Raw genomic sequence first — 25970 nt, forward strand, 5'->3', positions numbered from 1 at the left:
TTTCACGGGGATTCATCTGTTGCTTTGATGCGACGAAGTTCCGAGAACAATGGCGTGATTTCTGTTTGAATTGCATTCACTCGTCTCCAGCCAATTGCAACATTTCAAAGCCGCATTCAAATAACCGGTTATGAAATCGCACACTGGTTGTCATAAGCTCAGTAAAATCCAGCCGCGGGCAGAAAATTGCGCTAAAAATCGTTACGTCAACTGCCTGTCTTTGCGGACTTAAACATTGCTTCAAGTGTTAATTACTTTTTTTATTGTGTTTCGTAAACAGTAGTGGAAATGCTTCAGTATCGTTTAAATTGCGGTTTACGGACATACTGTGGGGCTCAATACTTACCCTTCAGCTTGCACTGGAGAATGGAACCTTCCTTGGATCCCATGGCGTGTTTGATGAGGCTGGCTGCAGCGGTGAAAATAATTGTAAGTCGACGTACTACTTTATTAATGGTAGTTGTCGCATCATTGCTTTGAGCCCACGTGCTAGAGCATCTTAGCCTGCACCAAGGGTTCAGATGGTGGGGAAAAACGTGAAGAGCCTTCTCTCCCAAGTCTCCCCACCTAATCATCGTTTGCTCGCATATGGATGGGGAGCAGGGATGGCGCAGTGGTGAGAGCACTTGCCTCCCACCAATGTGGCCCGGGTTCGATTCCCGGACTTGGCGTGATGTGTGCGTTGGGTTTGTTGTTGGTTCTCGTCCTTGCTCCGAGAGGTTTTTATCCGGGTTTTCCGGTTTTCTTCTCTTCTCAAAAACCAACATTTCCAAATTCCAATTCGATCTGGAAAGTGTCCGGCCCCAATTAGTGCTCTGCGCTTAATACATTGGCACTTAAATTAAGTGATTTGTTTATTTTATGTCATTTACAATTTTCTTCGCGTCGTTCCCCACTATCCCCTCCCCCACCTGGAACAGGCTAAGAGTACCTATGGCCAGACGTCTTCCATGTTCCTTCTCCATCAGTCCCAGGAACAAACCATGTTAAGTTCGCTTACAGAATGGACTTAAAATAATCATTCAACGTTAACATCGTTTGTAGTTTGAAGACAAAGTTGTTCCTTTTTGTAAACCCAAATTGTTCTGAATGTGTTATCGTATTTTATTCCTGAAAAAAAAAATCTTGATACTTCCTATGCTCACTGTGAAAGACGCGGCTGTTGGAAATTGCTTCAGCTCGTGCATCCTTTTTATGGATTTTGGTTCTTTTATTTCCTTCTTTACGTCAAAATTCGTTTAAAATTCGCAAGGCTCACATAATATAACCCGAAATCGTATAAATCGGGTTTGGACAAATTGTCTAGTTTTGTTATAAATTATCACCCCATTGCAATAAAATTGTCGATTGGTGCCTTTGGCGAGAGACAGAGTAGGTCGGAAAGGATTGAAACTTGAAAATGGTTAGGCTAACGTTTTCAAGTTTTTGTTTTCAAAATGCGCTAGAACAGATCACGAGTTGTTCTTTTCAAGAATTGAGTTGATCTCTTTCCTCTCGCTGTTCTAAAATTATTTTGTGGCTATGTGAAGGTCTTATTTCACCATTTTTAACCAAACAAGTAAAAAACCCCAAGAGACTTCCCCTTTAACGGAAGTACTTTTCCAGTTTTTTGTCAGGTACCCAAAAATCATGCTGCTTCTCGCATCGATCACGACAGAGTCCTAATACGAATGGATTCCGTTCTCAACGCAGTAAACGAGGGATATCTTTATGGATACCGAGTATTGTTCAAAAATCTCGACAAACCCAATTCCGTGTGGGAGCAAAGACTTCACCGCAGAAATCCTGCGGTACACGCATGGGCACAGGTGTTATCCCCTAACACCAACTACAGCTTCCGTGTCATGGCTTCATCTTTCAAGTCAGAGGGCCTCATCTCAGACACTATCCAAGCCAAGACAAAGGAATGGGGTGAGTAAAAGGATTAGCCTTGGTTATTGTAGATTTTGGTTCATCACTGGGGTTGGGGATGACGATAAGGGTGTGATGATGATGATGATGATGATGATGATGATGATGATGATGATGATGATGATGATGATGATGATAATGATGGTGGTAGTGGTGATGATGATGATGATGATGATGATGATGATGATGATGATGATGATGACAATGGTGGTGGTGGTGGTTGTGGTGGTGGCGGTGATGATGATGATGATGATGATGGTTGAAACTGTTGGTGATACCTTGTAACATGGAGCTCTTGCAGCATGAGTGTTTGCTGGATGCCGCCTGAATCTCGAGAAAAAAGATTCATAATGAAAGACAGCAGAGAACGAACAGAAGGTACAGGGCATCTTAGGCCGTAACGGAACGGAACGGCTTCCATGTATCTATAGTCTTTATGAATGAAAGCATTCCAGAACCTCTTTACCTTTTCAGCCAAGGTTGCACGGTCGCTTGCTCGAGTAATTTCAGTAAACCGCAGTGAATTTGAATGAAATTGGTCCCTACACCACCTAAGTGACTGTTTCCCTTGTTATTTCTCACAGTGCCCAGTGTTGGCCCTGAGATTATCGCTAACTACAGCGTGAACTCCACCGCGATTTACGTAGAATGGAACCACACCATTCCTGAAGACAAAGTCAACGGCATTCTGGTCGGCTACCGAGTTTGGTGGAATGACGATCACTTTGTGGATGGTGATCCATATGACTCTAAAGGTTTCATAGATGTGTGGCTGAATAACACCATTACCACGAACTACACCATTACCTCGCTCCACAAGTACTGGCTTTATAAGGTCGGGGTGGCAGGCAGGACCTCTGTTGGACATGGAACTTACACTCAAGTGTTACTTAGAACTGATGGCGATGGTAAGAAGCTTACTAACTTTAGGGGGTGTTTACATGATACCGGCGCGACTTTCATTCCTGTACAAGTTCACTCCGCTTCCCTCTTGTGGCTCTGTATTCGTTTACATGATATCAGCACAAAATCTCATACCGGAGCGGGTCATACCGGTGCAAGTTCACCCCTCAAACTCATTCCGATGTCTTGTAAACGCGGTACGGCCGTTCGCTTCGGCATGAAATCAATCTCCTGGGAGTCTAGAACAGATAGCGCATGCGCAGTCTTCGACAACCAATCCAATTTGGCGTCACAATTACGTCGGTCGACTTGACGTGTCTCTTCATGTAATCACGATGTCATACCGGTATCAAACTCGCACCGGTGCTAGTTTTCACATGTAAACACCCCCTTACTAACTATGACAAAAGACGTAGAGTGTTAAACATTTTAAATCTACATCGGAAGCGCTAATTCTTTTATCTATATAAAGAAAATTCGATGCCATATCGCCGATTTATGTTATGTTATTTTGATCACGTGATATGTCACGTGAACAAACTTATGCGTTGAGGCAAAGGAACACATCAAGTTTTATGATCAGGGTAAATTTCATCGTGTTTTAAGTAGTCAAATCGAAAATATTGTGGATCATCCATATTTTTCGAACACCTTTCAAACCCAGGCCTTAAACTGCTTGAAAAAATAATTTAACTAAATAAATAGGATTTCAGAAGTCTTTCCAAGGCATTTTTTACATCGACATCCATTTCAAACTATCTTGGAAATATGCTGTTTGATTGTCGGATTTGATTACGCTTCTAACTAGAAAGTTACTTATATTTTTATCGCCTTTGAATGAAATTAGTTGAGGAGGTTTTGAACAGATTGTGTCAGTTTAATGATTGTTTTGGAACTACTTGGAGTTCTTCAAAATGATGCTTTTGAATGTTCAAAATTAATTGTCCAATCCGTCAGGAATCTACGATTTCGTCAAACAACTGTAATAAATTTTGAACCACTATGTTAATTTATTCGTAATCTTTTATCTTCCTGTAGTTCCGTCTGCTCCCCCTGCCAACATAAGCATGAGCATGATCAACGCAACTTCTTTACAGGCTCTCTGGGACCAAGTACCATTAATTCACCGAAATGGCATTATCCTTGGGTATCGAGTTCAACTCCAGCCAGCCGATGGAGGTCCAGTGTTATGGAACACAACTGTTGGTCCACAAGTGTACATGTTTTATTTTACAAGGCTTATGGCTTACCAGAATTACTCGGTACAGGTACATGCTAACTCTTTTTTGAGAATGATGTATTATTCAGTGAGTGACACAGGCATACTCGCAAAAAGGAAATCCGAGTGCTCCTATCAGGGGTCGAACCTAAGACCTTCTTTGCTCTACCACTGAGCAATTGGATACTTGTGAGAGCTAAGGTCATTAAACTAGGTTCATGGGACAAACATCCTGCATACTGGATTAAAAAACGTTCTCTGGTTAAAAAGATTAAAAAGATAAGCTTTCGGCCATCAGTCTATAGCCTTAAACGTTAAAGGCTACAGACTGATATGTTTTTAATCTTTTTAGCCAGAGAACGCTTTTTAATCCAATATGTCTTATCCTGGTTACAGCTCTATTTTTACTCGTATCCTGCATACTGTTAGGATCTGAATGTCAATGTGTGGCATATGCGCAATGGAACTTAAATGTGATGATATATTTTAAGCCTAGTGAATGAATGAGAATGATGTATTATTCAGTGAGTGACACAGGCATGCTAAAAAAGGAAATCCGAGTGCTTCTATCTAACTCTTTTTTCTTGGAAAAAGGTTTATTTAGCCTGTTACTTTGGTAAAATCATTTTCATGAATATTTTTCTTTTCTTTTTCTTTTTCTTTTTTTCGCATTTCAGGTGTTGGCTTTTACTGAAAAAGGCGAGGGTCCGTACAGCAGCAAAGTCTACCAGATGACGGATGAATCGGGTATACTGCATGACGTCCTGGTGTCTTTTCCTTTAGTTTTACGTCATACGATAAATTTGGATTGTAAAAAATGTCATCTTCAAATAAGCCACTTCCAAGCTACCTTAGGTTACGTTCGATTGACCATATTCGGGAATAAGAATAGAATAGCTGTTAGATTTCTCTTTTTAAGTAAATCTGGGACTCCATTTCTGCAAACTTTCACTGATACACGATAATCTAAGAGCCATTTTGTACTCCAGTAACTCCAAAAAACCTCTTATGAGGGATTTCTTGTCATCGTTGTATGTTTCCTATTCCGGAATAGGATCAATCGAATGCACCCTTAGGCATTTAAAAGCCCTCCATCTGGACGTTGCTTTAAAAGAGAAGCTAAAGGATAGGAGGAAAACGTCTATTGACGAAAACCTACAAATATTTAGCTTGCTTGTGTAGAAGATTGCAAAAGAGGTTCAAAAGAAGTAAAGACGATAGGAAGGGAGAGATCAGGGGCCCGTTTCTCGAAAGTCCCAGTAACTTACCGGGCCCGATAAGTATTTTTTAAATGTTTTTTTTTTTTTCGCCGATTACATAGTGATTACAGACATGGTAATTGGCCAATGTTTTCATATTGTTGTAAGATTTTAAAATTTAGTATTCAAAGCCAACAAAAATTTACTTCTGCTAAGAAACATTTATGCCATCAAAGACACTTACCGGGCCCGGTAAGTTACCGGGACTTTCGAGAAACGGGCCCCAGGGGTGCTTACCATTAACGCAAACCACCCGGATGGAAATTTTCGGCATAAATACGAAATGATTTAGCTTGTCTTAACAGCAGATGGATAACATGCAACATGTATGTATATCACCTGTAAATCCCAAAAGGAGTAATAAAAATGCATCACTTTGACCAGAAGCCCATAATTTCAGAAGTACACCAAATGGAATGATGCGTACCATTTGATTTTCCAACTAGAATTTCCGGGTATTTCATGTAAATGGTAAGCACCCCCTCCCCCCCCCCCCCCCCCCCGATGAGGCTGTCCAATTTTCAACTACTTCCACCCATAGTATTCTCTTATGTTAGATATAACGAGCTAACTTTTCTACCGAACTCTCCGTCTTGCTATGCACTATTTAAGTTAAACAATGGAGTGTTTCAGTCGAGGGACCATTGGCCTATTACCTGTAGTTGTCTGCGGAAAGGTGATTTTTTTTAAAACAATTTTTTACCATGAGGGCCTGGTCTTCGATATTTGATGTGCTACACGGACCCAAATCCCTTGATGCTGTCTCTCCACAGAGGAACACTATCGCGTCAACGTGGTTAATTTACATGAATTACATTCGGAGAAACTTTAGTGCTGAGTTCAATTGAGTTTGGTAGCACCAAAACCAAAGTTATTAGTCTGACCAATCACAACAGGCGTAAACAGCGCAACAAGCCAATCAAAATTCAAAGCAAAACATGTAGTCGGTGCGAAGTGCGGGAAAACACGTGCGACCAAGACACCATTGGTTTTGGTTTTGCGTCTCATTGGTTGAGAAAATGGCGCGAGTTTTGCTAACCAATCACGGAGCGCAGTCAGGCAAAACCAAAGCAGACGCGAAGGTACTTTCGACAGCCAATTGAAAACCGCTCTCTTAATCTTATTCTGTTTTTGAATTTTCAGTACCTATCAATTCCCCGAACAATCTGGCCGCGCACAACGTCAGCTCAAACGTTATTCAAGTGAACTGGGACTATCACGAACAACCTCGGCTAACACTGGGGCCTCTCCAGGGCTTCACTTTGTACCTCCATGAGGCCAATGCTAGCGATGTATTCACAGCTGATGGAAGAGTACGTACGGCTACCATAAACTTGGTCAATAGCACTCAGATCGGAGGACTGGAGATATTCAGGCTGTACAACATAACCATCGCAGCTCGTACAAACAAGGGCGCCGGTCCCATAAATGAGTCAGTCATTGTTAGGACGAATGGTGAAGGTTTGTAATTAGGCCTTTCCGCGGTATTAAAAGCATCGTGGATAATCGGGGCAACATGGCAGAAAATAGAAACCCAGGCGTGAAAATTGAAAAGCCAAAACTTTCCACTCCATTGTATACTTCTGTAACTTTCTCCATTCAAAATCTAACTGAAGCCCTGGTCAAACAGCGCATGACAGTCGATGAAAGTTGATAATACTCAAGACTATCTTTCACTGTTATCAACTACGTATACCATGGACGTGGTCAAAATGAAACGATGGTCAAAGTAAATGATAGTTGACGATTGATAGTGGTCAAAAGAGTGAGCGACTTTTAACTATCATCGACTATTATCAACTATCATGCACCGTTTGACCAGGGCCGTGGACGTTCATTTGAATTTTTTTCCCAAAAATGCTTTTCACAGATATTCTCTTCAATTTGGCAACACGAATATTACAGGAAATATTTGGGGTAAATACAAGTCTGGGAAAAATACAAGCGAATGGTCTCGGTCTTTTCGAAATTAATTCTGTTGTTTCTTTGAATTTGGACAAGATTGGAAATGGAGAAAATAGCAGAAATATCCATTCTAGTCCAGATTTTTCGTGCCTTCCAATTTTCATATAACCCTTCACATTTTCCACCATGTTGCAGCGATTATCCATTATGTTTTTAATATTGTGCAATAATGGTTTATTCCTTTTCTATGGCTCCGTCCACACGCCTTTTCTATGGCTCCGTCCACACGGCTGGCTTTTGAAAAGTTTTTGTTTTGAGGTCGTTTTACCCGTTCACACGAGAACTAATACGAAGCAAGCCTTGGATCTTTTCATTGGGCATACGTAGGGCAAATTACACCAGTCGTTATCAAACGTTTGCGTTTTAGTCGTCCACACTTGCAGAGGCTCTTGAGTACAGAATGACAGCTGTATGCATGCAGCCCCCTTCCTCAACCTCAGAAGATGTTGTCTTTATTGCATAGCCATCCCTCTATTCCGCAGTAAAAAATGACAATGAAATTCAAACCTCACTTTTCTTGTTTATCTAGCAATGCTGACTCTTGCTAGCTGAATGCTTCTGTGTCAACTAAAAACCAATACAACTGATTTTGTAGGTAATGTTCATGGAATAGGTTGTTTCTTCGTTAACCCCTTACACCAGACAAGGTGATCCTCTTCGTTCGCGAACAAACTTGTTATGACCAGTTCCCTATATCACGTGACCGCACAGCCGATTGTAGTCAATTGGAGTCGACTTTTCAGTTTCGTCTTTTTTTCACTTAGTTCCTGGCGCCTCACCACAGTCCCTCGCGGCCTACAACACCAGTAAATCCAGTATATACGCGTATTGGCAAGACATAGTAGCAGACAAACGTCATGGGATCATGCAAGGATACAAGGTGTCAATCTACAAACTCACAAATCAAGGTTTTCAAAGCTTGGAAAATCGAACTTACGAACTGTCCGTGCGTCAGGCCATCTTCACTGGACTTAACGCGTTTACAAAGCATCGGATAGAGGTGCATGGGTTTAATAATTTTGGAGATGGTCCTTCTGAAGCTGTGGAAGTGTTAACAGGAGAATCATGTTAGTATACATCCTTTTTAGCATCAACTGAAGTTTACAGTCGACAACCGCAAATAGCAACCAACCCACTATCCGACTGATTGGCGCAGCTGCAGACTGACTATCTGACGGATACACCACTAATCGAATGACTATCTAACTGACCCACCAACGGAATGACTGTCTAACTGACCTACCAACCAAACAAAAACTGACTGTCTGACTGACCCACCAACCAAACGAATGACTGTCTGACTGACTCACTAACCGAATTACTGACTGTTTAAGGACAGTGCCTACTATTGTTACTGCGCATACGTTCTGCGCATCTCGTGATACTCGGGTTTCCTATGGGTGGTGGTTACTAATACAGGGATATTTTTGCGCGGTTTAATTCGGGGAAAGCAGAACCTAGCAAGTGCTTTTAGTATCCAAAAAGAAAATATGGGGTAACCATGCATTTTTCAGAGATAATAAAGCTTCAATTTTGGAAAAAATGTCATACATTACTTTGTATTTTACTGCTTTTCAGAATAATTGTTGCTTAATTATCCCTAAAAAAAACGTGGTTACCCCCAATTTTCTTGTTGGATTTCAAAAGCCCTTTCTAAGATCTGCTTTTCCTGCATAGTCATAAACCACTAAAAAGTACTTCGGTATTAGTAGGCACCGTCCTTAACTGACCCACAAACAGACTGACTGGCTGTCTCACTGACCTGACAACCGACAGACCGGCGTATTGAGCACTTGTCACGGTATGGCTGACGGACTAACTAACCGATTTTTGTTTGTTTGTTTGTTTGTTTGACAGCCGGGCAGACAGACGGATTATCGTATCAACGGATGAAAAGATTGATTGTTTTGATTAACTGACCTCCTTTTTGACCGACGAACTTTTGCTCTATGTAGTTTATTGATCGATAGATTAACTGGTTTTTCTTTACGTTTTCTTTACAGATCCCTCCGAACCTCCCACTAATTTGACAGCTGTCCATGCAAGTTCCACGAAACTTCGTGCATTTTGGAAAGAGGTGCCTGAATGCTGTCGATTAGGAATCATCCGAGGTTATCACGTGACCTTGGTTGATCCAAGCAACGTTTCAGCAAGTGAAACAATGACTACTTCTCATTTGTTGAAGCTCTTTACCAATCTTAAAAAGTTCCATGTGTACAACGTGTCCGTTGAGGCATTCACTTCGAAGGGAGCCGGACCAAAAGCTTTTACCTTAGCATCTACAGATCAGGATGGTAGTGTACTCCTTATGTACTCCTTATAACTAACTTAGGCCACATTCATTCGTTGCACTTCAGCTGTTTTCATTGTGATTCAAGCCACAGAAAAATCTATCAAAAGTCTTAACCGCAGTCAAACGTAAAAATTAAGAAATGTCCTTTGAAGAAAAAAATATGGATCGGCTATATTGACGAAAAGAAGGGATAGCTGGCATTGGTAGATGGCATCTTTAATTTTGATGTATTTTTCATTCAGTTCCAGAAGCGCCTCCACAAAATGTCAACGGTTACAACGTAAGCCAAACAGAAATCTTGATATCCTGGGACGCAGTTCCAAAAGATAAAGTAAACGGCATTGTGACAAAGTACAACGTGTCTTACTCCAAGGCTAATTGGAATTACTCCAGATATACAATCTTCAATGGATCTGCCTTTCAGGGTGTAGTAGACGGGTTGAGGCCCTTCACTGTGTACTCATTTAACGTGGGTGCTTCTACTATCAAAGGGCAAGGCCCGTTCAGTGCCGCTATCAAGGTGAAAACAGAGGAGGAAGGTTGGTAAATTTGAAGTAATTTTACTTAAACTCAGTAATAATTCATGAAGAGAAAACAAAGGAAATCACTACAGTGAAGGAGGTTTGGAAATGTGATCTTAATTATCATAAAATGTTGTGAACTTCGAATTTCTGCTTCGAATTTCTCCAAGAATTATCAATAGTTTGAGCAGCTATATCAAACACTCGAAAGAGTGTTTCCTCCTATTTCCAAACACCTCGAAGTTGGTTAAAAAAAAACTCTGCTGCGCCTCGTTTTTCCAACCTACTTCTCGGTGTTTGAAAATCGGAGGAAACACTCTTCCTCGTGTTTGATACATTACATCAAACACGTGGAAGAGTGTTTTGTCCTATTTCCAAGCACCAAAAAACGAGACGCAGCCGAGTTTTTTTAAACCATCTTCGAGGTGTTTGGAAATTTGATGACAAACTCTTTCAAGTATTTGACATCGTTTCTCAAACCATTCATAATTCTTGGAGAAATTCAAAGCAATAGTTCACCACATTTTCTGATAATTAAGATCACATTTCCAAACCTGTTTCACGGTAGTGATTTCTTTTCCTTTCGTTTCGTGAGTTATTAATAGGTTTGAGAAAGTCAAACTAATATAACATGTAAGGTGTGAGTGTTGGAAAATGGGGATGTTCCTGACGTTCTTGCTGCTGATCACACTAATGTATCTCCAAACTGCTGTCTTCAAAACAGGCAGACATTTAAATTGCGTAACTGTTACGCAATCTTTTACCTTGAGTTAGTTTGTTTGTTTAGCCTTTTGGATAGTGGGATAGCCCCTTTATACGTTATCTTCATCACATTTTTCCCTGTTCACTACCTTACTAGTCTTCTTATCTTAGACAAGAAACGTTACTTCACATTATGCCCTTCAGCTATTCTTTATGAATTTCCCCTTACCTTTTTATAGGAAATTAACAATGCACTTTATTAACGCGATTTTACAAAATTCGCGTTAATGTATCTTAATTAATGTCGATGTGAATTTAATACACGCTATTTTACAACATTGTTATTTTAAAGCACCTTTATTTCATTACGAAACCTTATTAGTTCATGACTCCTCTATTAGCTCTTCAGATTTACTATCTTTTGAATTGATAGGCTCTAGTTGGGCTTCAAAACCAAATTTTCGGCCTTAAAAAAATCTTAGAAACATCCGTGCACTGGTCTTGGAAGGTTTTATTGACGGAAGCCAAAACGCAGTTTGGCATTCATGAAAATCGCAGTAAATAAAGCAAGATGCTTATCGAAAAATTCGCGTTAATTTAATGCATGTAAACCTAACTTTTGAAAAATTCGCGTTAATTTAGTGTAACGTAAATTTTCTTCGCGTTGTCAACGTGCATTGTTAATTTTCTATACAGTAATAAGGTATCTTCCTTTTCTTCTTCCTTATCTTTTCAGCTCCTCAGGTGTCACCCGGAAAATTTGAAGGCTTCAACACAAGCTCCACATCGATTGCGTTGCGCTGGGACCCAATCCCCGAGCGAAACGTTGCCGGAGTGTTAAGAAATTTTTACATCGCTTATCGCGAGTTAGACACTGATGACAACACCACACGCACCATCGCTGTTCCTCTCGCTAATCTGTCGTTTGTGTTAACCAATCTACGGAAATACACGAACTACAGTTTGGAGATCAAAGGAGCAACGAAATTCTTAGGAAGACCCACGGAACCCATTATTATCACAACTGACGAGGACGGTAATGCAGTTTTCTGTTTGTTTAGTTGTTTAGTTGTTTACCTGCATCAACCGATTTCTCGAAGGTCTAGCCTGCGTAGCTGGCGGTTTTGGCTCACCGGAAAGCTGGGCACGAGAGCCAAAACGAGTGGCGAAGCCGGGGGGAAATGGGGCGAGAGCAATGAGAAACCCGCGGCGAAGCCGCTCATTAACGCGGCTTCGCCGTGACTGTCGCGGTTCTCTCCCCATTTCACCCGCGGCTGCACCACTCGTTTCGGCCCGGCTTTCCCGCCCACCAAAACCGCCAGCTACGCAGGCTGCGAAGCCGCTCGTTAACGCGGCTTCGCCGTGACTGTCGCGGTTTTCTCCCCATTTCACCCGCGGCTGCACCACTCGTTTCGGCCCGGCTTTCCCGCCCACCAAAACCGCCAGCTACGCAGGCTGCGAAGCCGCTCGTTAACGCGGCTTCGCCGTGACTGTCGCGGTTTTCTCCCCATTTCACCCACGGCTGCACCACTCGTTTCGGCCCGGCTTTCCCGCCCACCAAAACCGCCAGCCACGCAGGCTATCGAAGGTCCAGATAACGTCCCGGGCTTTTTGCGCCGTCCAGTGTTCCTCTAGAGAGGTTCAGTCTTTATTAATATATTGAGAGATCAGTTTTATTTTTCTAAGACTTGTTTGGACCACATTAAATAAGTTTGCAAACACGAAAATTTGACCAATTTTTAAAAAATACTTATTGGACCCGGTAAGTTGTTGGTACTTTCGAGAAACGAGCCTCTCGAAGAACTGTTTCGAAGACAAGACAAAATATAATTATGCTATGTGATGTAAACTGCACAAAAAAAAACGATTATCTTCAAAAATCAGCTTGTCTGGAAAGAGAAGCCTTTCAATGAGACTTTAAAACGTTTATTTAAGTACAGTGTCTAGTATACGTAGTTTCTAGTGCGTCAAACTTGCAATTGAAACGGCTTCTCGGTCCCAGGGCTTAAGATTACATTTTGGAACCAACCGCAGCTTCATTGACGAAGCTTTCAATAGACCATTCTCGGCCTACTAATACCGAAGTAGTTTTGTGCGGCTTATGACTATATGGGAAAAGCAGATCTTAGCAACGGCTATTGGAATCCAAAACGTTAAATTGGGGGTAACCATGCTTTTTTTTTAGAGATAATTAAGCAAGAATTATTATAAAATGCCTTAATATGCAAGCAATGTATGACATTTTTTTTCTAAATTGAAGCTTTATTATCTCTGAAAAATGCATGGTTACCCCAAATTTCATTTTGGATACCAAGAGCTCTTGCTGAGTTCTGCTTTCTCCGCATAGTTTTAAACCGCGCAAAAATAACCCTGTATTAGTAGGCACCACCCATAGGAAACTCGACTACTCGAGATGCGCAGAACGTATGCGCAGTAGCAAAAGTAGGCACTGTCCTGAAGCGAGGGTAATCTTTTCACATGGAAATATATTTTTTAATATATTCTCCACAAGAGCCTCTATTGCAAGCTTGATCCACTTCAATACCGAGAAATTGCCTTACTGGGCTGTAATCGTCGACAAGGCTCTTGAAGAATATACTGTGGTTTTCAATTCGTTTTGGTTCAAGGACCAGCCAAGTGATTGAAGTAAATCTGTTATAGAGTAAAACAATCAAGACTCGTGACAAATTCCAACGCCAAGTGACGTAAAACGAGTCTGACAAAAACGTGATTGCCTCTAGTGTAGTGGCAAACTTATTTCCAGGTTTCTCTTTCTTTCTTCCTCGAGAATGACCCCTTCTCTCAAGGGAGGAACGAGGATGGCGAAGTAAAAAAAAATGAAATAAAATAAAGACAATCAAATTGCTTTTCCCGGTGAGTCAAATTTGCAAACGTATTCATTCAATTCTGTTTTGTTTAGTTCCTAGCCAACCTCCTCAAGACATAAAGATTCAAAACTCAAGCTCCACGAGTATTTCTATCCAGTGGAACCCAATCCCCAAAGATTCCGTCCATGGCATTCTACTTGGGATTAAACTTCGGTACCGATCAGCTTCAAGGGACAACAGTGTAGTGCTCAGGTCCCGCGCGAGGCGTGCAGTGGCGGAGGGCTGGTCCGAGTACAACAACATCACATTGCCTCCAAACGCGTTGTCGTATGAGTTGACGGCTTTAAAAAAATTCACCAACTACAGCATCCTGATATTTGGGTTTACATCTAAAGGAGATGGGAATGTCAGTCAGCAGTTTGTGGTGTCGACAGTTGAGGACAGTAAGTGGGAATGATAAAAACAATAGGCCATTTCCGAGTTGCTCTGAACCTCATTATGAAAGCGAGGCTAAGTGCAAAACTTTTCATTTGAAAATTAGTTTTGTTTGCATATGAATGAAAACATATTTTCATAATAAAAACTTTGCACTTAGCCTCGCTTTTACAATGAGGTTCAAAGCAACTCGGAAATGGTCTATTCAATCATTCAATTCATTAATCCCATGACTGGTTTTTTTTTATATAATTATTTTGCCATACAGAGAAATTACAAACAAGACACAATAAAATAATTTAAATTAAGTTAAAAAGAAAAAGTGGCGAGTAGACCGAAGAGAAACTAGAAAGCTTATGCGTGATTCGGCCTCCCCAATTAAACTACGTTGACTACAAATAATAAAGTTAGTAACATGGCTTAAGAACTTTATATAGATAAAAGTACAGTTGACTCCCGATAACTCGAACCCTCGCTAACTCGAACCTCGCGCTAACTCGAACCAATTTTCCTTTCCTTTCAGGTCATTTTCTATATAATTTTACCCTCGATAACTCGAACTCCCGATAACTCAAACCTTTTTCAATTTCCCTTGAAGGTTCGAGTTATCGGGAGTCGATTGTAATAAGCTAGAAAACCACGTGTTATTCATTGTTTTTAATTATTGAACTCTTAAGGGGTTTCTTAAAAGAGCAAATTGAATAAGAGTTGATGACTTCCCTGTTAAGGGAGTTATAAAATTTGGGTCCTTTTGAAAAACACAGAAAATTCATAAATATTTGTACGACAGTACTGAGTTTGCCAATTTAGCGATCTCTTATGGGCCAGTGAAGCTTAATTATTGCTTGTTGTTGACATTCGTGGCGCCTCACATTTCTGTGATAAAGTAATTCTGTTTTTTTCTGTAGTTCCTAGCAAGCCACCATCTGCATTAATGCCTTTCTCACGCACTGGGGACTTTAAAATGGATGTGACCTGGGGTCCGGTGCCAGATGGATTTGTTCACGGCATCTTACGAGGTTATCGTATTTATTTAACGAAAACGCGAGAACTGGGACAAGCCGTTTACTCACAAACCCGAGCGGTCACTGTTGGACCAAGCGTATATAACACGACTATAACGCTTCTCAACAACTTCGCGGTTTATAACTTGGAAATAACAGCGTTCACGATAAAAGGAGAAGGACCGAGAACAACAATTAAAGAAGGGTGTAAGTTGTGTGTCAAGAGGGCGAGATCACATATCTTAATTGATCATGTGAAAAAAAAATGCTTCCCAAATTAACTCTGAAATGGCGTACCAGCTATGGTTGTAGTTCAAATTCTTTACGAGCAAACGAGGGTTGTTTAGAATTAAAACTCCAGCTATAGAAGGGCACATAGTTAAGAGTGCCTGACTGTAACTTTCGAGAATCGCTGGCCAAGGTTGAAAAATTGAAACTCTTGATAATTTGTCTGAAGTTTACTTTTGGGGAACTATCTTCGAAAATATTATTTGAATGTTCTGGAAATTTTTAGTTTTCGAGAATTTTGGAGAAAACGAAATAACGGATTTTTCCTCATTAGTTATGCAAAAATCTCACTTAAAATTAGCCAAGTTCAATACGCTTGTGTTGAAATAGTACGCAACGCTAGAAAGCGAGGTCGGTTTTGAATAAGAGCATAACTCACCTACTTTCTATCAATGGGACCTATGTAAACTTTTGTAGAACTTTAAAGGGTTTTATGGCTCTTTGAAAAATTGACATTTTGAGGACTTTGCGATGAGGCGAAAATTGAGTAAGTTTGAAGGTTTAAAATGCATCTTGGTATGTCAGGTATCGACTCGAGAGGAACATTGTGATGTAGCTTGGGTCTTTGTTTTTAATAATAGGAAATAAAAAATCTGGGCAATCAATGCACGCGCTGACGAAAACCAAAGTTAGCGAGGCTTCGTTAACAAATTTGCATAATTCGCAACTGTTGAAAACATTGACTCAGGCTATCTTCAAATGGTCATTTTAACTCATATTGCATTCGTCTGTTTCTCTTTCTTGTTTAATAACGTGGTAGAAAAGGTCTGCACAAAAAAAGTGTGTGGTCGGAAAAGAAAATATTTGCCAAATTCTAGTGGTAAAATTTGCATAATGCAAATCTCCCAATAAATCTTTCTGCAAAGGAATCTGATTGGGAAGGTTTCGTTAAGAGACCATTTGACCGAAACACTCCATGTAAAAAGAGTCAAAACAACGTTTAATAATTCGATTTCAACCAATTATTGTCGAATCTTAGCCTTTAAAGTGCTACTATGATCAAATTTTTACCACTTGAATTTTAAGGTTTATCACATAGAATTCTAGGAAAGATTAAAAACGCCGTTTACCGTTTCTAAACATCTACATTGGTTCCGGAGATATTTAAGTTTGAAAAATGTGTAAAATATGTAAATGAGAGGACTGATGACGTCATGTTCTCAACGCAATATAACATCTTGAGTATATAAATAGAGCTATCTCAGTCAATTTACAGTAGAGACCATTGAAACCTGGCAGGCTAATAGTTCTAAAGGCAATACACCTACGGCTATAAAAAATTCGGTTCCCATAGCAACTCACTCTTTTCCAGTCCCCTCCAACCTGATTTCAATATTTTAGTGATTTTCAACTTAAAAAACATTTAAAAAGGCCACGAACTCGACCTAACATATTTATACGCTTGCTGGATCATGCAGATGAGGCACCATTGGCAAATATCAAAATAGGATGCCAAAAGTGGCCAGCAAAGCCTTAAGTATCAGGGAGGACTGGAACCCAGTATGTTGGCATGGTAACAAAACTGAAAAGCTCATATTATGGAGCTCACCTAGAACAATGTCACTGCAAAGAATCAAGCATTTCTGATACAAATTGGCTGAGATATTTTTTTTCACAATATTTGATCAAAATTCGGTTGAGTTTATGACGTCATAACTTGGCTAATTTGCATATTTTAAAACCTTGAATATCTCTGGAACAAAAAGAGATATTTGAAAATAGTAAACAGCATTCTTCTTCACGTACAGACTACTGGTTTATGTTTCAAAATGGCTCAGATTAGAAGGACGCGAATTTCGTCATAGTAGCACTTTAAATTAATAGTGCCAAACTGATACTCGCTATTGCGTTACCTGCGTCACGTCAGTAGCTCTCGATATGTCTTACAATATACTGCCCACAGACCAACTTGTGCTGCGAAATTGCCATTTACAACAACTAGAAAAAAGACCTTTATTTACTGGCATATGAGTAGTTTTGATAAAAGTAAAAGTTCACATGACACTTGAATCACGTTTAAAAGATATTTATGCTTGTCAAATGAGATGCGATAGTTGGACATAGGGTCGGTCAAAGTGAATATTTTTAATTAATCAAGTTTGTTTACTGGAATGCTTTTTCAAATAGCTAGTCCAACCTTCTTCAGTGGCCTTCCAAATAATGATCAGTGACCCAGAAGTGGGTCAGTCAAAGAAACTCTCTGTTCGTGTTGTTTTGTTTGATACTGTACCTTCGCAAGCGACTGAAAAACAATATCAGACGGCACGCTACATTTTTACGTAATTACTGGTATGAAATATCACACATGCACGGATACACGCTTCAAAACCTGTGTACCAATTTCTGTTTAACAAAATAATAACTTAGTTTCTACCTACAGTCCACATTGGCTGTAGGGCATGCATTTATTTTTGTCGAATGTCAACAACAGAAACACGGGTATCTCAGTGACCCTGTCTACTGCACACATTACAGGTAGCCGAAGCTCTATGACCTTTGTTTGACCTTTCTATTGTCATGTCACGATGAGTGTTACGCAATGGCGTAAATTATGAGGGTTAGTATTTAATTTCTTTAAGAGCACATGGTGTTTGATCAAACTATTCAACAGTGCACGAGAGGTTATTATGTTAGAGTCAAGAGACAACGCATGCGAAAGGCTACAGTGAGTAATCTTGATCATATACCCTTGCTTTAGACTCAACGCTTTTCGTCGGGCTAATCAATAGTTGGTTCTCCATTTTGCTATCTTCCAGCCACCTGTAACTGCCCTCGGGTGTTTAAGACCACGTGGTACCATTTCCCACCATACATCAGTACCGATAATGGCACAGTGGGGGGCTTCATTCCGGAAATATTGGATATCGCCATTCAGGCCTGCTGCAGCGACTGTACACAGGCCAACGGAAAATCCGCGTCTGTTATTAACTATGAGCTCGATGGAAAAGGTAAAACCGGGAGAAAATCGGGTGTGAAGGAGCTAGTCGGCAGCATCGATTCGGACACGGATTTCAGCGTTCCTGTGAATGGCTACAAAGGCCAGACGCACTATTCTTTGTATCGCTACGTCAAAATGGCTGAGTCTCCGGGAGTGGCGTTTATCACTGTAATGGATGTCAGTGAGAAGGTTATCGCTGTAGCTAATGTGTTCTTTTACTCGTGGCCTTTGCTGCTGATGTCTTTTTTTATGATGATAGTGGCTGGAATGATTATGTGGGTCCTGGTAAGTGTGGAAAAGCTTCTTTATGGAGTATTCCTCGGGAGCTACTTCTCTATATCTTTTATACAGTTATGTGCGGCGTAAGCGTAAGCAGAGCCCAGTTGTTTAAGGCCCGATTAAGCTAATCCTGGGTTAACGTGAATTTTGATTCGAGTTTATTTGTTAATCCGTCAGGATTCGTCCAAAAGATTTTGGTCTCTCAGTTTTGCCTTAGACTTTTCTTTACCATTAGATTAAACTGATCTTTAATCAGCGAGTTGAAAACCTCGGTTAACTTTTAATCGTGGATTTCGAACAACCCGGCCAAGAAGAATAAACCTATCACATCGCTCATTTCCAATCCCTTTACGCGAGATTTAGAACAGAAAACATGTCGGTCTTCCGCCATTTTGGATTTCGTAACACGAATGTGAGGCTTCTGTTTCTGCTTCCGTTGTGTCGATTCACACTAGGTCAGAACATTCTTCTGATTCCGACTCCAAAAACAATTCCGCTTCAGTCACTTTCGTCGCTAATGTGAACCAGGCCGAAGAGGTCTGTCGTTATAGAGGGTCTCAGAAGGAGTCTTTGGGCCCTGGAGGCCCAAAACGTTTGCCTTGAATCCAGGAGCCCGAAGCCTTTCTCTACTTGAAGACCTGACAAAAATACCAACTCCGGCTAAATGGAGCCTTGTTTTAAAGACAAGAAGTCCTAGAGCCGCCATTTTCCGTCTTGGAGTTCTGGAGTCCTAACTCCTTGGGGACCCTAACTTGAGCTCTAACGCCTTTGGGACCCTGACTTGAGCTCTTACCCTTTTGAAACTAACCTGAGCTCCAACCGCTTTGGGACCCTAACGTGGTGAAAACTGGTTACTTGATCCATATATTTTCCTGCCTTAAAAATTGGGAAGAGAGAAAAATGGAATATTTGTGAATGTGAGTTCCTCGTGGACAAAAGGTGAATGGCTTCCCTGTACACAGGTGGCACAGGTTACCCATGAGCTCCTGGTTCGTTCACGTTGACGTTCGCCTAATGCTGCTGTCAACCCTGGTGATGTATAAGGACTTTTCTTTCTGTTTTCCTAAATAGGAATGTCGGCAGAACAAAGACGAATTTCCGAAGTCATTTGTTCAAGGCGCTTTTGAGGGACTGTGGTGGGCATTCGTTACTTCGACTACCATCGGGTAAGTCGACTACAAAAGGGAATTTACGAATCCTTGACAGACGAGTCAGGACACTGTTGGTCGAGCACTCAGATCTTTTTGACTTAGTGCTATGTCCGTAGCAAAGTGAATACGCTTTACTTAAACAAGCCGTATTGAAAGTTAGCTCCTTTCGTTGTCTTCACCAACATGGCCGCCAAGTCATTGAAGCTTGTCATCTGGGACGAGTTGCATAAAACTTAACGGCGGGCGTAAATGTTATCGTCAGACGTTAAAATACTGAATGTGACGGGGCTGAAGGTCTTGCGTTAGCAGTTACGCCCGACGTTAAATTTTATGTAACTCACCCCTGGTTCTCCATGAATTAATTACAAATCATAAATGTCAAACTGATGAAATTGTCTTAGGGAACTGGTAATAACAAGTTTGATTAAAGAGGACCCATCTTGTCTGGGGTAGGGGGGTTATAGAAGACTTCACCTTTCATCCGCTCATGAATATTACCGACAACATTTTATTTGCTTTAAAATTTGATGTTAACACAGAAATATTCAGCTAGCGAGGGTCAGCATTGCTAGATAAACAAGAAAAGTGAAGCTTGAATCTCATCGTTATTTTTTACTGCTGGATAGAGGAGTGCTATGTAAAAAAGACACCATCTTTTGAGGTTGAGGAAGGGGGTGCAGGCAGAGACCACCATCTGCCGGTTTTGTGGTTTGCTGAGCCCTGTTCAAATATAGTAATTTTGACCACTTCCCTAACAGGTACGGTGACCGATGTCCAAAAGGTATACTAGCTCGTATCTTTGCGATCGCTTGGACCTTGTCCGGGTTGGTTATCATCGCTATTTTAACCGGGACAATCGCTGCTGCGCTCACAGGGTTTGGTTATCAAGGACCCTACATAACCCTCTATGGTACACAGGTAATCCTCTTCAATTTTTGTTTAGACTTTTTGTTCCAAAATAACAATGCATTTGTCCGGGTGATATTACACTGAGTGCAACACCTTTATTGCAACCATCTACGTGGTCGGATTAATCAGGTGTTCGAGGCAACAACATGGCTTAAAGGGGCAGTGTCGCCTATTTTCTGTGTCACTTTGAACAGCCAAAAAACTTATTTCAATCGATGGAATCGTCAAAATAATGGTTCAGTTTTGTTGATGGTAACCCTACTAGAGCACAGAAACTAGTAATAATTATGTTTGGCTGCTGATGGCTAGGATGGAAATGGATTGCAACTTGAAAAAAATGGCCAATTTTTTCAAGTTCATCTTGTATATTGTAGAGAAGTCGCTAAAAACCTGATAATGGTTTGTCCTTACTCGTTGGAATTCATTAATATTTTCTTCCTGGCACTCTAACAGAAATTTCATTTTAGAAAAAAAGTTCTTTGTCAAATATTTGAGCAGTTTGGACCAAAATACAGAAAAACCACCGTGACATTGTCCCTTTAAGTGCGGAGTGGTCATGAACTTTTTAATCCGGCGGTTGGTCATTACGTGGAGTTGACCACAGTCCTTACAAGAGATATCACGCGTTTTCTGACACACCGTTTGTGATATTGTGCCTTTCCCTTCATTTCCCTGTTAACCTCAAACCCTTTTACTTCTAGGTTGCAGCTATCTCGAACAACTCTGATTTTCGACTCGGGATACGTAAGAATGCTAAAGTGAACACAGGTAAAGTTTTGCTTGTGAAGTACAACTGTACCTTACTCACTTATGTCCATAAATGCACCTAACCCTGAATTTGGGTATTTCATATAAAACAGACCTTTTTGTCGTTTTCATATGACTTCATGATTGGCAGAATTATGTGTGTTTTAGTGAGAATTAAGGTTAGGGGCCACCTTGTGATGTCTATCATACAGTTCCTGAATCACATTAGCGTGCATTTCTGGACTTTACTTAGCTATTTTTCCCGACAACTAAACAGAAGTACATGTTAGTTGTAACAATTTTTTGTACTTGCTAGATTAACCTCTTTTGGCTTTAGTTCAGTGCTTCTTGCTATTCCTAGCTTGCGTTTGAAGTTTCTCCTTCACATGTTGTTAATTGAAACTAGTGTACTACTCAGATCAGTCAACAGTGATAATTCAACTAAATCGATCTGAACGCAGATACGTCTATGCATAGTATCGACTTGTCTCTGCCAGGCTCTCGCAATTTTTGCTTGGCGGGATTTTCGAATCAAATTACCGGAAAGCTGCTCGCTAAATAAGAATCGAAATTTTCCACATCGTAAAATTTAAGCCTCACTTATAATAGAAGCCTTTGGTTACGTTACATTTATAAGCCATTTTGGGTGATTCTGTCTGCGTAATTCCAAGTCACGATTTTTTAGGTGATTATGTCACTCTTGATCGTGCTATTTTGTGTGATCCTGCATGTGATGTAAATTCGTCTTTAGCTCATTCTGTCACGGCATTTTGTGATATTCTGTCACGCTAGGTAAACTCTTTGCTTGTAATGGTTTTTTCAAGCACCTGAAATTTAATAGCTAGAACCAATGGTCTCTTCTCTCTATATAGTGGTATTTCTAACACCTTGATTACTTTTAGGACGTAGCTACAAAACGTACGAGGAGATCAGCCAAGCTCTAGCGAGGCAAGAAGTGAAAGGAGCATTGGTGGACCTTTATGTGCTGTCCTCTCACAAGCACCTGTTTGAAGACCCTCGTTTCAGGATCGTCCGTGTCTATGACTACAAGGCCAGTTACGGGGTGGTGCTAGCTGGTAACTCCATGAAGCTTGACGCGTGTTTTGCAGAGCAAATTAAGAGCGATGCTGCCCATGTATTCGAAAGCATCGAGGAAAATGTCAAGATACTTAGGGTAGGGCTATCTGATTCTAATTTGCGAACATACTTGTCTATTTCTTATTTCATTTTCTGGGGCACTGGATCAGTTCATTCCTCGAGTTAGTCATGCATGTTTTTTGATCAGAGAAATGAAACAGGCCTTGTCACGGTTTTCGACGCCATTTTGATAAGTAGGCAAACAGGCTTGAAATAACAGTGTATGGAAATCCGATGTCAAATAATTTTCATAAAACATCGCTTCTGAAAAAATTCATGAATTGGAAACTTTTGGCGTTAGGAAAAGGATTTTAAGAAAAAAAATTGGAGGGATGTAGCTGTGCTAGAAAGCGTTCAGTCGTGTTTTGAACTTTCCATACATTTGTCTGTATAGCGAACCAGCCGTAAATTGCTACTAAAAATAGTTTTCGGGAAAAATACAGGGAAATGCTTCTTGATCATCTTGGGTGGAAGCAGTTCATGAAGGGAATGAGTATTATCAGCAGTTATCTTATCCAATAGTAGCCTATCTTTGATAGTAATTACATCAGTTGTAGGAGTATATTTGATGGTATAGCCATAACGTAGAACCGGCTTGCAAAACCTATTAATTCCAGACAGTGGTGGTGGATTTCTGTATAGCTCCTCATTTCTCTGTGATCCCGACAGGCACATTCAGAGCGACCTTTAAATTCAAACACCAGTGACGCATACAGAAAGAATTGCCTTCAAATTTTGAAGCGATACCTAATCGTTTTTGTACGTTCAACCAGACGTTTATCGAGTGAAAGCACGAGCTTGCCCGCCTTATAAGATGCTAAAGTTGGGCGGACTTCCGGACGGACGCTATGTGGAACGATTTTTACGGTGAAGGGTTACTTTCGTACTTGCGTTGATTGACGTGGATAGAGTAGATAGAGTGCTGTCGTCCGGAAGTCCTAGGTCTTCAACTTCGTGATTGTGGTCTGCCACTTATTCCTTAGTCATCGGTCCCGTTGGATTTGTTTCCTTATTTCTATGTTCGTACATGTGCACGTCTACTTATTTATTGACTTATTTATTTGTGTGAGTGCATAACTGCCGATAATTACCCGGCTAGGTATTCCTGAGCTTGTTGGTCACCCAATAAGTAGTGTCTAATGGGGGTCTATCTCTCTCGTGCATGCACAAGTACGCGTAGCGTACCAATGTTTTATTTTCTTGTAGGAGCCAAAGGAAAGTCCGGGAGAGCAGCAGTCTACGGAGCTCTTTCGCGCAAGCTCGACAAAGTTTATCACCGCCATGATCGTTATTGTAACTTTATTGATACTGGCCATTGTGATAGGAATCTCATACGAGGTCCGTCGGGACAAGACAAGTGAAGGTTTGTACATGAAGTGGGTGCTTCACCAATGGTTCTTGAGAAAAACTAATCCTAAGGCCTGAGTCAAACGCTGAACTTCATTTGAGACGAACTTAAATTGCAATTTGGGTCGACCGAATGGGTAAAGCTCGACCGTTGGGTCAAACGTCGAACATCATTCGTCGAAGCAAATTCAGGCAGCTAAAACGAATCTTTCGGTCGATAGGATTTCAGCAGGATTTATTCATCAAGTTCGGTTCATGAAAAGATCGACGTTCGGTCCCACAGTCGATCTTTACGCGTTCTATCCGTCTGAATCAGACCGATAGAACGCGTTGGTCGATCCAAATTGAGTCGGACGAACTCAATTGAGTCAAACGTCGAATTTTATAAGGACGGTGCCTACTAATGAGGAAGTATTTTTGCGCGGTTTGTAAACATGCGGGCGCGGGAAAAGCAGATCTTAGCGAGGACTATTGGAATCCAAAAAGAAAATTGGGGGGTAATCAAGCATTTTTTTTAGAGATAATTAAGCAACAATAATTTTAAAAAGCTGTAAAATTTAAAGTGAATGTATGGCGTTTTCCCAAATTGAAGTTTTATCATCTATTGAAAATGCATGGTTACCCCCAATCTTCTTTTTGTATACCAAAAGCACTTGTAATTTCTGCTTTCTGCGCATAGTTTTAAACCGCGCAAAAATATCCGTGTATTAGTAGGCACCACCAATAGGAGTATCTCGAGATGCGCAGAACGTATGCGCAGTAACAAAAGTAGGCACCGTCCTTAATTCGCTCAGTTTACTTCGTCTCATGTGAAGTTCCTATGAGTATCAGGTTACATTGGCCAATCCTGTACAGCACAATAAACACGGTTTCTATTAACAGTCAAACTTCGGGATTTCCAAAAGTTAGCCCACAGATTTAACGTAAGGTTTAATTCTAGGAATAAATGAGTTGAGAACATTAATTAAATTTTTACTTTCTGTTACAGCTTTGACGCAAAGCAAAGATCTGCAGAATGAGATGCGTCCAATTGTAGACACTTTCCTGGCGAACATGGAAAACATGGCAAAAGCTATGTCGAAGCGGCACCGCCGCCAGCAATGCCAGATTATGCGTGCGGAGAGAGAAAGTGACCACCAGGCCGCTATGGCAGTCAACCAGTATTACGAAGTTCTCAGCTCACGTGACATTCGCCAGGATTGGTCTCCCAGGCCAAATAGTGTACACCGAGTGAACAGTGATCCCACAACGTGGCCTTTTACAAACAGCGAGACCAATAATTTGACAGTTCCAACTGCAACACGGAAGAGATTCACATCACCGCTAAACCGCAGGAACAGTGACCCAACATCATGGCCTTTTACAAGCAGCGAGACTTACAATTTGACATTCCCAACTATAACACAGAACAGGTTCACATCACCTCTAAATCGCAAGAACAGTGACCCAACAATGTGGCCTTTTACAAGCAGCGAGACCAATAATTTGACATCCCCGACTACAACACAGAAGAGGTTCACATCACCGCTAAACCGCAAGAACAGTGACCCGACAATGTGGCCTTTTACAAGCTTCGAGACCAATAATGTGACATTCCCAACTATAACACAGAAGAGATTCACATCACCGCTCAACCGAGAAAAGACAGAACAAGTTTATATAGTTCCTGTTCCATTTACCCTGGAGCCGAATGTCCGTGTTGTAGATGAAACAAGACTGTAGACTACTTTCAATTTACAGTAATGCATCAGGAATTCTGCAAAACATGGCTAAGAACACGCAAGACTATGGCACACTGAGAATTAAGCCGCCGTTACACGTTGAAACTTTTAGCTGAAACTTGTGTGCAACGGCGCTGCGAAATAAGTTTCAGCAGACGTTGCGCCGTGTAACATGGTCGATTTCGTGAAACTTTTTCATCTTCCGTTGCGAGACAAGTTTCACGAAAAGTAGAACCGCTTTCTACTTCTGCAACGGCTTGCAACGGTCTCAGTGGCGAAAAAACAAGAGTTTCACCGTGTAACACCACTTCGTGAAACTGGTCTCGTTCGCCGTTGCACACAAGTTTCAGCTAAAAGTTTCAACGTGTAACGGCGGCTTTAACAGATCGCCAGCAGTTTTCTATGGTCTTTGC

General features: G+C 40.9%; 1 protein-coding gene across 3 annotated transcripts in view; it reads left to right on the forward strand.

Moving 5' to 3' along the window:
* Positions 1-25558, forward strand: part of LOC146487334 (uncharacterized) — a 37590-nt gene extending 12032 nt beyond the window's left edge. For all 3 annotated transcript variants that reach the window (XM_085087090.1, XM_085087096.1, XM_085087102.1), the window contains 19 exons: positions 281-429; positions 1606-1911; positions 2496-2819; positions 3853-4082; positions 4711-4780; positions 6436-6753; positions 8022-8324; positions 9261-9551; positions 9793-10089; positions 11510-11809; positions 13694-14044; positions 14945-15247; positions 18085-18551; positions 19617-19711; positions 20455-20614; positions 21307-21373; positions 22255-22526; positions 23696-23852; positions 24825-25558. In XM_085087090.1, the coding sequence (XP_084943216.1) occupies positions 281-429; positions 1606-1911; positions 2496-2819; positions 3853-4082; positions 4711-4780; positions 6436-6753; positions 8022-8324; positions 9261-9551; positions 9793-10089; positions 11510-11809; positions 13694-14044; positions 14945-15247; positions 18085-18551; positions 19617-19711; positions 20455-20614; positions 21307-21373; positions 22255-22526; positions 23696-23852; positions 24825-25558 (5194 nt within the window). The remainder of the gene's footprint in view (positions 1-280; positions 430-1605; positions 1912-2495; positions 2820-3852; positions 4083-4710; positions 4781-6435; positions 6754-8021; positions 8325-9260; positions 9552-9792; positions 10090-11509; positions 11810-13693; positions 14045-14944; positions 15248-18084; positions 18552-19616; positions 19712-20454; positions 20615-21306; positions 21374-22254; positions 22527-23695; positions 23853-24824) is intronic.
* The last annotated feature ends 412 nt before the right edge of the window (positions 25559-25970 follow it).

The sequence above is a fragment of the Pavona decussata genome, unplaced genomic scaffold, assembly GCF_977016875.1.
Source record: "Pavona decussata unplaced genomic scaffold, jaPavDecu1.1 SCAFFOLD_16, whole genome shotgun sequence".
Lineage (NCBI taxonomy): Eukaryota > Metazoa > Cnidaria > Anthozoa > Scleractinia > Agariciidae > Pavona > Pavona decussata.